Source organism: Corythoichthys intestinalis, chromosome 1 (assembly GCF_030265065.1).
Source record: "Corythoichthys intestinalis isolate RoL2023-P3 chromosome 1, ASM3026506v1, whole genome shotgun sequence".
NCBI lineage: Eukaryota > Metazoa > Chordata > Actinopteri > Syngnathiformes > Syngnathidae > Corythoichthys > Corythoichthys intestinalis.
In genome coordinates this window covers 49,527,779-49,544,175 of record NC_080395.1, presented here as the reverse complement: position 1 = coordinate 49,544,175, position 16,397 = coordinate 49,527,779, and the positions used below count along the sequence as shown (strand labels likewise).

The 16,397-nt window shown below is 39.6% G+C and overlaps 1 protein-coding gene across 1 annotated transcript in view; it reads left to right on the top strand.

Annotated features, from left to right (window-relative positions):
- The window catches only part of tmod2 (tropomodulin 2), a 31,870-nt gene extending 20,515 nt beyond the window's left edge, over positions 1-11,355 (top strand). Inside the window, exon 10 of the mRNA XM_057844801.1 lies at positions 9,690-11,355. Coding sequence (XP_057700784.1) covers positions 9,690-9,721 — 32 coding nt within the window. The 3' untranslated portion in view covers positions 9,722-11,355. The remainder of the gene's footprint in view (positions 1-9,689) is intronic.
- Positions 11,356-16,397: the final 5,042 nt, after the last annotated feature.

Here is a 16,397-nt window from a genome sequence, read left to right as displayed (position 1 = left end):
TACGACGCGAGAAAAAAAGTCTTAAATGGCATTATTATGTGAATTACAATCATATTTTGAGACGATTCTACTATATACAACAATTTAGCAAAGCACAGATGACGAGAAATTAGTCTTTTAATCTGCCGGTTAGCCACGCCTACCATTATAGGGCTTTAGTGTCCCCAACAGGTGGATGACGTCAGCGGTAGACTGGGCTCATCGGTTTTACTATTCAGCCCATTGAGGGGGAATTATTCAGAACGAGGAAAACGCGATGAAGAGAGCCGCAAAATGTCATTGTTTCAGTCTCTCTACTCCAATATTTTTACAGGATATTCTTTTTATCCAAGTATTTTTCCCCAATAGCTATATAAATGGCTTGAGAAGGACCAGTCAGCCGTCGAGGGGGAACTATTCACAACGAGGAAAACGCGACAATGAGAGCGGCAAAATGTCATTGTTTCTGTCTCTTTACTTCAGTATTTTTACAGGATATTCTTTTTATCCAAGTATTTTCCCCAATTGCTAAATAAATGGCATGGTCATGACAAATAATAGTCTTGTGCTGAATGGAATATGAAATATTAAAAATGCATTTATTCAGGACGACATGGCAAAATTACTCCATAATGGTCAAAACTGTCGACTTCACCTTTTCTGTCGCAGCTCCCGAACGATATTTTATGACACCTAAATCGGACATATGTCATTTCCCTTCCCCGGCTTCGGAGAGTGTAAACAAACCAGAAGGCGTGACAGTTAGCCGACATGCTAACCCGAACCGAGCGATGTTTCAAAGTCTTAGAAGCGGAAAATCACACATAACTATCCTGGATTATTTGACATGACGACCCGGTTGTCGATTGTTTTCGCGGATCGGCAAACCGCCCGGCGGAGAGCAATTTACAGTTCATTCCCCGGAGGAGGGTGGCTGGAGTTGTTGTCCAGCTAACGTGCTGCTGCTAATGAGCATTAGGAGAGCTTTTTACATGCCTATCAATGATCAAACGTAAGTACTCCTTCATTTAAAGGAAGTTTGTAGTGTTTACTTTGTAATCGCTGTATTCGTATTTGACATAATACAAAACAAGATGTTTACTCACTTCCTTGTAAGTCCAATGGTCCCACAGTAAATATCCACGGTGAATGGGAACCTTTTGAAACTCCAAAAAGGCGCATACGCCTCTCCCTCAAAAGTGGGGGATGCAGCACCTGTAGCCCAGCACACGCCTGTGCATGGTGGCTTGGGATGTTTCTACTCCAGACTCAGTCCACTGTTTCTGCAGGTCCCCCAAGATCTGGAAACGGCCCTTCTCCACAATCTTTCTCAGGGTGCGTTCACCTCTTCTGGTTGTGCAGCGTTTCCTGCCACACTTTTTCCTTCCCACAGGCTACCCACTGAGGTGCCTTGATACAGCACTCCGGGAACAGCCTATTCTCTCAGAAATTTCTTTCTGTGTCTTAGCCTCTTGCTTGAGGGTGTCAGTGATGGCCTTCTGGACAGCAGTCAGGTCGGCAGTCTTGCCCATGATTGCGGTTTTGAGTAATGAATGGGTTTTTAAAAGCCTCAGGAATCTTTCGCAGGGATTTTGAGTTAACTTGTTGATTCAGATAATTAGGTTAATAGCTTCTTTAGATTACCTTTTCATGATATTCTAATTCTTTGAGATAGGGATTTTTGGTTTTTCTTTACTTTTTTGCCAAAATCATCAATATTAAAACAGTAAAAGGCTTGAACTACTTTAATTGTGTGTAATGAATCTAAAATATATGAAAGTGTAATGTTTATCAGTACATTACAGAAAATAATGAACTTTATCACAATATGCTAATTTTTTGAGAAGGACCAGTATAGGTGGATGGCGAGATAGTGTAAAGCGCTTTGAGCGCCTTGAAAGGTGGAAAAGCGCTATATAAGTATAACACCATTTACCATTTATACAGTGGGGAGAACAAGTATTTGATACACAGTCAATGGGAAAACCCATTGGCAGTGTATCAAATACTTGTTCTCCCCACTGTATGTGTGTGTGTGTGTACAGTGTATCACAAAAGTGAGTACACCCCTCGCATTTCACTTTTGTTGCCAGGGGTTTAGATACTAATGGCTATATTTTGAGTTATTTTGAGGGGAAAATAAATTCACTCTATTATATAAGCTGCACACAGGCTACTTTTCATTGTGTCAAAGTGTCATTTTGTCAGTGTTGTTCCATGAAATGATATACTTAAATATCTGCAGAAATGCGAGGGGTGTACTCACTTTTGTGATGCACTGTATGTTTTTTTTTCCCACCCCCCAAAGTATAATTAAAAAAAAGTATATATTTTAATAAATTGTTTTTAAGCACTTCAAATGTAATAAATATGATAAGTTTTAAACATGTAACTGTCCCACCGAATTATTTTTAAACAGGAAAAAAAAGCAGAAAATCCAAAGCTGCTCACTTACCATGGGTTGCCACAGCAACTGTTTAACAAGTTAAACGATGATTGACAAATGCGGCTCTTTAAAGCTTGGCTCTCTGGCAACATCAAACATAGACCTCTGTCAATCATCGTTAACTTTAATAAGAAACTCACTGCCTGACCAACAACAAGCAGGGAGAAGGAGGGAGAGTGAGTTAGACTACGCAATCGGCTCGGACAACTCATCTGTTTTTTGTTTTGTTTTTAATTGAAAAGAAATCCACGATGGACTGAGGGCGCAAAGTTTGAAGCATGAAGTAGCGAGGGATCACTGTAGTCATAAAAAATGAGTAAAAAACTTGACGGTTACATCTGGCTTTAAGTTAATTTTTGCAAATAGTGATGGGAGGTGTGGTGTCAATGTGGTTGAGATCAAATTTCCCATCCACTACAGTAGATGTACAGTGGGGAGAACAAGTATTTGATACACTGCCAATGGGTTTTCCCATTGACTGCGTATCAAATAGTTGTTCTCCCCACTATAGTTTGTACAGGGAGTTTTAGCTTTGCGTAGTGTTTTTATTAAAGATACATGATAATATCGGTACCGATAATGGCAATTATGACGTCACACAGATAATACAGATAAAAAAAGAAAATCAACCGATAACGCAATCCGATAATTATATACTTTATTTAGCCTCCAAATGTGCGCAACCAAGCAGTTTTCTCCACTTCTCCAACACTGATGTGTAACACTGCCTCCTCTATGACGCCGCCTGCTCAACCCCTCCCCTCTCTGAAGCCCCTGTGGGAGGAGGGGTTGAGGAGTACGGCGTCATAGAGGAGGCGGTGTTACACATCAGTGTTGAGGCACTCTCACTAGCGTGCGTTGCTTTTCCCGTGTGCGAAATGAAATAAACAACGCTCTTGCCATCTACAAAACAGTTCCACGAGGCGTAAAGAAAGCGTCCTCATTGAACACCACTAGCACTAACCCAGCAGACATTTAAAACTGCATCACAATGATTTTTGGAATGAATACGAGGCTGCTGCTAGCGCGAATGCTAAAGCTATTGTAAACACAAATAAACTATAAAGGAAGCTACGGGGCTTGTGACGATACAGAGGGGCAGTTTACATGGCGACTCTGCGACACAAAGACGCAATGACTGAGTTGCGGACTCGCCTCGCGTGCATATGGTGTCGGCGAAGACGGAAGGCGAAGACGAAAAATTCTGAATCCTGCTTCCAAAGTGGAAGAATCCGATTTCGAGGGTCGCAGCGCGTTCATATGAATGAAAACCGCCTTCGCTTCGATGACGAAGGCACTCGCACCCGCACCTGTACGTCACTTTGGGCATGCGCAGTCTCAGCTACTAAACATTCACAACAACAAACATGGTGGAACTTTGGCTTGTCCTTTGTGTAGTGCGCCAAATGTTTGCGTTGTTGTACCTTTTGAGGCAGCTTTATAATCCAACGTGGCGCGTAGTAAAAGTTCTACTTCCTCATCCATCCAAACCAAAAAACGCGTGTGTTTCCGGTCTGTGGAGGTTGTTGTCAAGGAAGTGCGTCATTGGCTGCCCCCTTGTAAAACTAAACTGCCCACTAGGGCCCGGCATTAATACTACATCGTTTTCACGTGGAATTGCGACATCGTTCGAATGGAAACGGAAACATGGAACCATATACAGTGCTGCTCAAAAGTTTGTGAACCCCCTCAACATTTTGGAATTTTCTATTATTTCAACCTGATTTCCTAATCAATCAATTCAGTAGTTTTTTTTTGTTTTTTTAACAGTTGTGTTGTCGAGACTAAATTAAAAAGAGTTTTCATCAACTGATGTAGGTGCAAAATTGAACTGTTTGGTCACAACCAAAACCGCCATGTCTGGCGAAAAGTCAACACTGCATACCACCAAAAGAACCTTCTCCCAACAGTGAAGCATGGAGGTGGGAATGTCAAGATCTGGGCTTGCTTTTCATCCTCAGGACCTGGACAACTCCACATAGTCCAGGGAATCATGAATTCTGAGGAATATTGTCAAATCCTAGAACATAACCTGACGCCATCTGTTTTGAAGTTAAAGCTTGGCAGAAGGTGGATCATGCAACATGATAATGATCCAAAGCATTCCAGCAATACAACCAAGGAATGGCTGAAAAAGAAGAAGATTCGTGTTCTGGACTGGCCCAGTCAAAGTCCTGACCTAAATCCCATTGAAATGCTGTGGCGGGACCTGAAGCGAGCAGTTCATGCCAGACGCCCATCAAACCTCTCTCAACTGACTGCGTTCTGCAAGGAAGAATGGGCAAAAATCCCCCAAAGTAGATGTGAGAGGCTGATTAGTCACTACAGAAACCGTTTGGTTGAGGTAATCTTTGCAAAAGGAGGCGCAATATCCTATTAACTGAAGGGGTTCACATACTTTTGCACACATGATATCTGAGTTTTTCTTAAATCAACCACTTTTGTTAAATAAAGAATGACAATATAACTATTTCTTTTGTTTCAGTCCATTATTTGGAATGTCAGTATTGTGGATTTGGGTATAACTTAACATTTAATAAGGTTATTTTAGTTTTTTTTACAAAAAATCTGACCATCGCTGTGGGGTTCACAAACTTTCGAGCAGCACTGTAGATGCTAATGTGAAATTTTTCGTCTTCTCGGAGAGTCCCCGTGTAAACTGCCCCAGAGACGCTGCGGTCCTCCCGGAGTTCGGTTGTTTGGGAATGCAGCCCAAAGCGGGTGGTAAACTCCCATCTATGGCTAAACACCTCACGAGACCGATAGTCGACAAGTAGCTGTCTTCCGACAGAGCCCGCCGGTCCGGTCACGCAGGCCGCCGCCTCGCCCTCGGCGGGCAGAGCAGAGCCATGCACCGAATACGCCGCAGCGAGCCGGCCGGGGCGGGCGGATATCCGGTACGAACTTAGCTGCCGCCGCCACTCCGGTTCAAGACAGAGGCCTGGCGCGGGTGCTAATTTGGCAGCCGGGCGGACTGAAGGGCACAGGCGGGAGGAAATTCCCGAAATGACCCGATAGCCAAACCCGTGGATGAAAAAATAATGCAGTTTATACGACCACGATTCTTCGTGAAAGACATGCCGATCACATCAGTTTTACCACGGACATTTACATAAGTGATGTCAAGAAAGCATGTTTATCATGACGGCACAGTGGTTAGTTGATAATTTTAACATGCACCAAACCACAAAAAGAAGTCATCCAGTCAGTAATGCATTCAGTACGCTTAAAATTTATGACGTCTTAATCAGATCATTCTTCTTAAATCTAGTCAAATAATTTTCCCCAGCTTGATTGAGTGTTGAAGACTAGTTAACAGATGAATGCGCCAGATTATTCCGCTTACTTGAACTAAATATTGCCATTTGTTCTTATTAAGCCCAAACATCTAAAAAATGTCATTTTTCACCTAAATCAAGAAAAAATTGCTGTCAAATAATGTTTTGAACCATACATATTTTTGAATAAAGAACATTTCTGACAAGTTTTTTTTTTTTTTTTTTTTTTTAGGATAATGTATAATAATTTATTGCTTAAAATAAGGCTGTTAAGCTTATTTTCAGCTGGCTATTTTTCTTCAAGAAATCTGAGTGAAATATACTTGAAGTTCTGGCAGTTAATTTCACTTATTTCCAATAGATTTACACTGAAAACAAGGGAATTTAACTAGTTTTAAGGAGTTGTGTTTTTGCTGTGTAGTAATGTTATACGTTAGGAATGGCTTACTTTTAAAGCCATTTTTGTGCAACTTATGTATTTACTCTAAGTAATTGTTGCCAAAGGTTTACCATTGCACATTGTCAGACAATCTGTCTTTATTTAGATGTTGGAATTTACTACTTGTTCACATTTGATGTTGGAAAAAAAGCGCAATAATATTTTTGCACAGTAATATTTTCTCTTGTGTATACTTTAAAATTTTACATAAATCTTTTAATAAAATTATCGGCTTGACATTATCGGTTCTCGGTTGGAACGAGGAGGAAATTATCGGTTATCGGTATCGGCTGAAAAATGCATTATCGTGCATCACTCGTTTTTATGCAACGAGCATCACATACACAGAATAGAGCAGTAGATATGAAGAGCACCAATCCTCAAGAAACAACATGAAAAAATATTTAACAAGGTAGATGGCGATAGACAGATATAATGAGGCAACGGAAAGTCTCCTGAAAGCTGAAATCAGGAAATATGACAAAGTAAATGTAACGTGTGGTTTCAGTGTGATTATGGTGGCAGAGAAGGAAAGACAAGGGTGTTTACTCTGTCTAAAACGGTTGTCAGTAAACAGCATGGAGCCAAATAAATTAAGGCGTGACTTTTATCTACAGTCACAACTAAAATCACGCTCATAACCCGTGAGTTACTTTAGAAAAAAACAAGCCTTATACTGTCAATAACATTACTGTACTTAAAAATAATCCTTTTGACAAAGATACAATTTTGTAGGGGAGAGTTGTGGTGGGAGCAAAATAATTTATCTCTTCCTGGGTGAGTGTTATAACAAAAAAAAAGAGAGAAGCACTGGTCTATCAATTAACAGTGGCAGACCCTTACTTTTATACATTTAAAATAATTTGCCTTAACCTGCACAGAAAAAGCAACATTTGTAAAGTTCTAATCATTTCCAAGATGTGCCCTGTCCTGTTGACAACATGCCGAATTGTGTTTCGAGTGCATTGGTCCACATTGGTGTGCCACAAAGTGAGGTTTCTTTGTTTTTGTTTTATAAAATGAACATTTAGTTTTATTCTATTTCCATTTTTTTCTATTCCTGTTCATATTTGACATCAACTGTACCTTTCAAATTCCTGGATGTTTTGAATGATTCCTGATTTTGAATGATCTTGACTTGGAGGCATCAATGATCTGTTCTCTTTTAGTTCCTCGTCCTGTCAGAGCCGCAGTAGAGCAGGTGTGATGCATGAGTGTGCTCAATGCAAGACAACACTGACTACTTTTCACATTGTTGTGCGCGTGCGTGTGTATAAGTGGGGTCATTTTAGTTTGTTCTGTTTTCACTGACGCACACTCTTTACAGGTTTAGAATTTGACCAAGTACAGACTCACAAATGGTCAAAAATATTAACGAGTTAGGTTTGAGCATGTAATCTTTTTGCTTTCACAATGACGCCTTTGCGGGATGAATACCCAGACAATCGGACTTGGACCCGAGTCGCAAATTTGACTGCTTGTAACGCAGACTTGGCTTGCCTGGGTTGGGAGGGTCCGACTCAACTCGGGAGGCAATGATTTGAGACTTGACAAGACAAGTTGACTCAGAAAACCTGAAGCAGACATACTGTGGCGCGTAACGGTTCCTGTTCCCGTCTACTGCCGCAGCTACTTGGGGACCGCTACAGTCATGGCGAGTTATCCAGGTTCCAGAGGAGTCCATATTAATTTTAAAAACTTCCATTCCGATGGAAAACGCAGAAAGGCCAAATGAAAGATATGCAACACCACCATTATCAACAAAAAAGGCACATGTCTTTATTAAGTTAAAGGGGAACGACGGACAGAAAGACTTGTTCTTAAAAGATAAATGTTATTATGAGTTGAATTAATTTGATATTCAAACCCCTCTTAATGTTCTTGTTTTTATAAAATGTGAAAAATTAGTTTAACTAGTAGGCCGCCATTGTTGTTGAAGGCGCAATGCATTCTGGGCGGTGACGTCACTGGGCAGTGGCAGTGCTGCCGTACTTCCACAGTGTCACCCATTAGGTACAAAAACATGTCGTTGGTTCTGCCCTTCCAATTTGAACCAGAGCTGAAAAGTGATCATGAGCAGGACAGCACTGTCGATATTTCACAAAACGAGCAGCAAAAGCAATCAAAGGTCTCCAGCGGAATTCGAACCCACATTTCCCATGCGAAAGATAATCGCGTAAACCACAGGATTATACGCATGAGAGTCATCATTTTCCTTTTAAAGCAATCGTATCCCACTGGCGTTGTCTGTCCGTGCGGTAAAACGGGAAATGCAACTGAAAAGAAAGGGCGGCTGGCTTGACCTCGGAATTGGAAAATCCGGCTCACTTCAGACAGCAAGCAGACAGCAATAGCATTAGATTTACTGAACACATAAAAAACATGCGATCGCGAAGAGGGAGACACAAAAAGGGTCCGTGACAGTAGGTCGGGATCAATTAAAAAAAAAAAAAAAAAAAACAAGGGAAAACCGCGTCGAGAGGCAGACAAATAAAAAAAAAAAAACAAGGCAATGATGCAACTAGCAACGAATGGATATACAAATGGTCAATATCTCGGCAAGCCGCCTAGGATCTGTTTAACAACACTGCTCATGAGCTGGAATTGGATGCAGGTACGATGTTGGGGACTCATCCCACATCTCTGTAACAAAATAATCTGACCGGCAGCAGAATGTTCCAAAATCATGCCAGTCGATATACCAGCTTCGCTTGCTAGCTAGCACAGCTGTTCTCCCAGTCCAGCCCAAAAGCGTTATCACCCCTAGCGTGTATTGCAAGCATAAAACATCCTCAACATAAAGCACCCTCCGTAGGTCAAAGCATGTACTAAATAGATTTTTAAATCAATGTCAATAATATATGTGTTTCTTATATTTTAGTAAAAGAGAACAATTGTGGCTTATAAGAGCCTACAAGTCTTTAAATCCAAGGTTGTTTAAACTGTAAAGTCACACATCACTTTGAGGTAAGAGGCAAACCTTTTTCTTGGGTCAATTTAAAAAATGTAATGTTTTCACTATTCTGTTTATGGACTTTCTAGTTAGTGTTTCCATCAAAATTTATAGGGCAAAAGCTACAGATTTGATTTACATTCTCTAGCTGGCCAGTTGCTTGCTGTTACTTTTAGTGAAAAATAAGAGTTGAGCTGGTTGTCACAATTTGGATGGGGATTACTGTTACACCATCAACAATGAAAAATATTGAATTAATTTTTATTGTCACTGTATATGGCACAGTGAAATTGTGCCTTCATGTAACTCTGCTTGATTCGACAACCTTGTGACTTGCTGCTACTCTGCTTTACTTGACAATCTTGTGACTAGACCAGACTGTGCTTGACAAACTTGCGGCTCGGCTTGACTCAACTCGACAAACTTTTGACTTGACCCGATTTAACTTGGCTCGACATAATCTCGTGACACGACTCTGCATGTCCTTGTGACTGGACTTGACTTGCCCACAACAGGAAAAACTTTGAACTTGCTTGGATCAGAGGGACTCATGCAGTTGTATGTAAATAAAAGAATGTGTTCCACTTTCCACAGTTCGCAGAAGGCGAGTGGAAGGGGACCAGTAGAGGCGGAGTCCCGACCGTCTCCTGGCCAATCGTGTCGCTTCATCTCGCCATGTGGAGCCATTTCCACCAATGCCCTGATCTCATCTCACCGTTCGGAGCAAGTCTTGTGCCAAAGTTTGGGGCAAGGCGCACTCAGCAAGAACATACATCCGAGAGGACGAGAAATAACTGGAATGATATGCCCCTTCCTCCCATATTTACATTTATTGTTATTATTTTGCTGTCATTGAAGGTGTACATCAAATTAGTTTTTAGTCTTTCCATTTCAGCTGCTCCCTGGTTTAAGTCTTGAACTAATCCATCCATCGTTTTATTTTCCTTTTATACCAATAGAATATGAATTCACAACATTGTGTAGCCTATTAGAAGCAATCCTCGACATTCAGGATCACCTCATGGAACACCAGGGTCACATCAGCAGCTCTTACAGCAGGATTGCCTGCCTAATTAAAAAAAAAAAAAAAAAAAAGACCCTCCACAGGTCTTAAAAAGCCACGCTGCTTTACATCACTGCTTCATATACGCTCTAACTCATTTGCTGCTAGTAAATGATCAGTTTCAATGCCATTGACGGCGATCGACATCCAAGCCATTTTGACTGGGAGGGCTGTCGAAAATCATTCAATGCAAGCCTCTCCCAGTCAAAATAGTTTGGATGTCGGTCGTCGTAAATGGCAGCAAACAAGTTAAATGTTGTCTTTATTCGAAAGGTTTTATATTCCTCTGATTAAATTTTAACTGAATAGTCTTCTCACGACCCCCGGTGACAAATAGGAATTACCACCATTGAGTAAATGTCGAATGGAAATTAGGCAGGATATGATGTCTTTCTGTAGTAATGAGGTTTAACAGACGAAGCCATAAGTTTCTACTCAGATGTTAAACCATGCCAAAGACCAACACATGCATTGCTTAATTGTCTTATTTTGGACCAGATGTTTATATTGAACATGTATTGGCTTAAATAGACACCTCATTGTAGTGTCAAATTCTATTTTTGTTGTTGTTGCAACATTGCTTATGTTTCCTTTTGTTCCCCCACTAGTCCCTAAAATGGGATCAACAACTTATTTGAAACTTAGTGCTGTAATGCAAACGGTTACCACCAGTGATAAACATCTGAAATGAGAAATTTGCTCAAATTACCTTTGACTATATATAATTATGTGAAGACACTGACACTTTGCGCCAACTCAAAAGGGACATGAGAACAATGAGCACAACACTAATAACAGTCTGCGTGCCTCAAGCTAGACATCTCAAGGTACATTTCCTATTCAAACTAAACATTCCTTTAAAAATATCTGGGCAGTGCGTGTTGGATTCTTTGCACGTGCGCCTCATCCATGCTTATCTTTTGTTTTTGTCGCTTAAATATACAGGTGGACAGCTAATGTGCAGCTTCTGCATTGGGCTTTGTGGATCTGTTTCTTGTGTGAAAATTGTTCAATGGCATCTCAAAATGCAACATTTATGCACGCTACAATGTGTGTACAACACAAGTCTGCACAACTACTGTGGCAATTTTTTTGTATATTGTTAAAATAACAGGTGCCGACTTAACGTTAAGACAAAACTGGTGAAACGCACTGCTGAATATATGATATCTTCAACAATAAATGTTTTTACACTCAGTCTAGGTACTATTTTTTTGTTGACACGTGAAAGAAATTTTTAATGATAGTCATGCATTTCTTGCACATCTTTTGGTTTGGGAAATGTACTGTCAGATGTTCTTGTGCTCGGTTTAAAATCCCGTTTCTGTTTGCACATGCCAGGGAGATTATGTCATTCTTCTGTATGACTTCATCCCCATGGGCTACAAGGTGTGCCCAGCTGTTGTAAAAATGGAGGTCAATTACTTGTTTTCTAAAAACAACTGGATTTACAAAGAGGTTATCAAATGTTGTTTGATGTGATCTAGCCTATTACGTATTGAATCAGAATTGAATATTTTATTGGAAAACTGAGGCTGAAAAGAGAAAATAATAAAAGTGATGTATTTGTTCCAGAAGAATCCAAATAAGATTTTACAATGTTAATCCCACCGTCATTTTATAACAGACTTGAAATAGTCATCATTCAGTCACATGATGTCTGGCTATTTTTTTTTCCAACTCAAAAATATATCAGGGTAATCCCTAGAGTGGAAAAATGTAATTTGGAGTTCCTTAACACACTTTTTTCCCTAAACATGTTGAAAAATAATAAGCTTTTGGTTTCCCTAAACCACCCTAGCCTTACGGCAGTATTTTAATTCAGTCATAAAATAAATTAATAAAATAATAATTAATGCATGTATTCTACCTTGGTACATTTGATGACTACTTCGGGTCAAACATCCCTCCTAAACAAGCATTACATATACAGGTATCAAATTAGTGGAACTTTTTTTTAACAGTAATTCAACGTACAATATGTTGACCGAAATACAGCAACACGGACATAATGATGATAATGACTTTTCTCACTAATGCTTCAAATAAATACATGTTAGTGAAAGCATCAGAATAGAATAATTGATAAACTGCGCCATCTAGAGGGTGACATTAGCCTAAAATTATAGCATCTCCGTGTGGCAGTAGGGGTCAGAAGAGACCAACAAGTGGACTTAATATAGTATTGGACTGCAAATGACAATACTGAACTTACCTTACTCATCATTGACTGAAATTTACGGCGATAAACGTCCAGTCAATTTGGAGTGGGTGAATCTGCACTGATTAGGACACTGCTCTGTTGAAATGGATGGGAGTTTATGGCGGGCATTAGGTTAAGTAGCAAAAATTCACCAAAATTGCTTTGAAAAACTACATGAAAAAAACAACAACTTTGACATGACTGATTGGCATCACGTGCCACCAAATGGAGCCAAAACAATGTTGTTATTTTTATTATTATATATCAGGTTAGAGCACGACTAGAACATGTTCAAACAAACTACGACCTCCCGGCTCCCTAAAAGTAGGTTATGATCAGCCCAGAGACATGATAAGCACATCCGAAGAGCGCATGCCCACTACTGGCAAATTCAGACGCTACAGGTATCAATACGTCCCCAATTCATCAACCAATCCTGATTCAGATTATAAAAAATCGGAAGCTCCCCAGACAATTTACAAATATGGGAGATAATTTCCCTCCGAAAACTATGATACTGGCAAGATCACACAGCCTTCAACCTCCATGAGTGTAACCAGATCAGGTGGCTCTCAGGAGATTGTTGTCATGGCAACGTGGTAACTATGACTCATGGTGCTGTTCCCTCTTTATTTAAGAGGGCGGCCGATACAATTCTGTGAGTTCAGTAGAGAGACATTGCTTTTCCTCAACCTCATTGTTTGATCTTTATGGTCAGTGGTGCCTCCGGTAATGAGTACAAGCTGTTTTGTGGTCATGCTTGTAATTCAGTCGTACACGTCAAAACTACAGAGATAATATATTTCTGATGTTTGCTTATATTTGCATAACGGCTGAAAATATCAACAAGCAAGCTTTTGGGACTGTTGTCAAATGCAATACATTCACCATTTGCCCATCATGTATGTTGTAACCCAATATTTCCCCTCATGGCAAATTAGATATCTTTGTGCTTCCCAAAGCAGCACCTGCCGTCTTTGTGCTGCAGATGAATAACACATCAGCACATTTCATCAGCACTGTCCAGTTCAGTAGCTTCACAGTTTTGTGCAAGCACTTAGATTGGATAAAGAACAATAGATGCTTTTACTTCTGGGTAAATTAATTCAAGAAGTAACCAATTAAGTGAATTTAGTCCTTGTCTCATGTTGTAAATATTCATGAAACATGCAAATCATAAATCAGGTACACAAAGCAATGGAAATATCTGAATTAACGAAAATGAAAGGAGAACATTGAAACACTGGAGTCTTTCATTTCTCGTTTTCACAGTGTGACAGTGTCATAATCTAGCAGTTCAATGATGGCTCTTTTGCCTGCAGTTCTACAATCATTAACTGACCTGCTGCTTCCTGGCTCTGCTGCACAGGCAATGTCAGGAAATCATAAAATATTCATTTCTTCGCAATTCTTATCAAATTAGATAATGGAAGTGACTAAATTAATTTGGCAGGTGAGTTAATTAAATCTATAAGTCTAACTACGGGGATATGGTGACTTACAATACAAGTCACCTGACTTACGTGTGTTTTTAGATACGAAGCATCGCCTGGTCATTTTTTTTTTGTCTTAAATTATGGGCAAATGTTGTTTTTATGTTGTTATTCCTTTTTACAATAGTTCGTTGTCACCGGACACATTCAATTTTATTCATAACGCGCTGCAGCTCTAACAGCTTCATTTTGTGATACAGCAACAAGTTAAACGGAAAGACAACAATCTGTCTCAAATTATTTAAGTATGCAAATCGCGTTTTTTTTTTTTTTTTTTAAATCTGTGATAACACCATGTTACAGGGAAAGAAAATCTGTTCCTGGCTTGTATTCATTTTATTTGTGTGGCTTGGGTCCAAACTAAATGGAAAAAGTGCCACTAAAAAGGTAAAAGTTTGGTTTTGCTAAAATGAGAGACCATATTCAAAATTTCTGATTTACATCCTAGTTATGCAGAGTATATTTGTTAAATGTCATTTCTTCATGATTCAGGCAAGGGCATAGGTTTGATCTCTACATTGGTAGGGACGATATAACAGCATAAACTTCATCTACACTTTGTGCTGGGGGCGGGACATTTATAAGACCAACAGACTGGGTGAGCGGGGGTCAGGGCTACATTTCTCACCAATATGAACTTATTTAATTGATAGGCCAAATGATCAATGCAAAATAAATCTGTATTGACATACTAACTTTCATGTGTATTTGTTCAGGTGATACACCATTCGATTCAAACCCTGGTTTTCAAAAACTACAATAGAAACATTTAGAAAACTTGTCTGAAAAATGTCTGGATTTTATTAGCAAATTTAAATTGCAATATTTGAACACAAGTTATATTAACATACACAAGAAATACAAACCTGTTAATCATCAATTAACTATCCATAAGGGGCAGCGGTGGGCCGTCAAAGCCTGCAAAGCCTTCTCTGCTGGCCTAAAAAAGTTTGAATCACAGACTGATGTTACTCATATTTTTTTGTTCATGAATATTTATTCAATCAACCCAAATGGTCTGTCTGATTCCTTTCATTCTATCCCCCAGGTTGCGTTGCTTCCATACGCGTATTTTCAGATTTAAGCATTTAACCAATCAAATTCAGCTGTCTTTAGTTCACTAGATTTCTTACTGTTTAATCAAAGTCAACAGTAGAAAACATACGGGAGAATATTTCAACGCAGCTTCCTCCTCGAGTTTAGAAATTCACACAGATTAATGCTAACTCTGATGCAGGTCAGACTTTCAGTAGCAAAATTAGTGGTGTGTTCCCCATCTCCACAACATTTACGTCTTTTTACATTACTTACAGTGGCTGCTGCTGGCGGAAAAAAACTTCTAATATCCATCGTCTTCGAAGGGGGCGGAGGCGGCGGAATGCTTTATTTCTGTTGGGCTGTGAATGCGTGTGTGTGTGGATGGAAGGATCAAGTCATCAGTCAATCATACGTGCATGTTTTTGGGGAAAAATGCAAGTGAAAAGGGGTCAATGTGAGTCTGAACATAACAAAAGTACAGTGATACCTCGCTACTTCACCCCCTCAGTCCATCGCGGATTTTTTTTCAATTACAAAATAAATACAGATGAGCTGTCCCGAGCCGATCACGTTGTCTCACTCTGCCTTCCCTTCACTTATAAATGGTTGGGTCAATTCTATCCTTACAATATATGGGAAGACAATCTAAATGACCTATATAACTGAAGCCATTATATAATGCAAATAAGGTTGCTTAAAAGTTGGTGGTGACAGTTTCAGGATCCTGAAAAGTTGGTAGTGTCGTGTCCCTACCATCCCTATGCAAACCTACGCCCTTGGTTTTAGGTCAAACTAAGTCTATAGAATAAGGACTGAATGCACATACATATAAACATAAGCATTAAAAAGTACAACCGTAAAAAAAAAAAAAAAAAAAAAAAAAAAAAAAAAAAAGTGGAAAATAGAATTTCAATGTCGTCACCATAAACCCAAACTTTTGAGGAAACAAATGTGTGACGAAACAAACAAGGAAATACCACTTAGAACCTAGGAACAAAATATGTGTTACATGGTGTAATCGAGAAAACATTGTATAAACACAAAAAAAAGGTCACCGTTTTTGTGCGGCGACACTTTGTTATCTTCAGTTATATCCGCGCACATACTCACTGGTGCATGTAAGTGGGTATTAATGATGTAACATGGACAAGCGGGCAATCTAGGATGTTTCTATTTGATTGGCTAAAATAGTACCGGTGTTCTGACGGAAGTAAAGTAGCGCTATTCTGTACCCAAAATGCAGAAGTGTGCGTCATTTGGTCGAAATAAAACAAAAATTAACAAAGTACTGAAAGTGTCATGCAGAAAATGAGTGGAAATACTGCAACACATTTTTATGTCTATCGAAACAATCGATGTTTGCATTTTTTAAACGACTACCGGAAGTAAATGGTTATTCTAATCGTTGATTGGACGCGCTGATCATAGACATTGCATATTTAAGGCCTGATGCCCAAAGGAAGTTGGCGGCGCAGGTAACTGACGGCCATCTTGCGTCAGAGGAC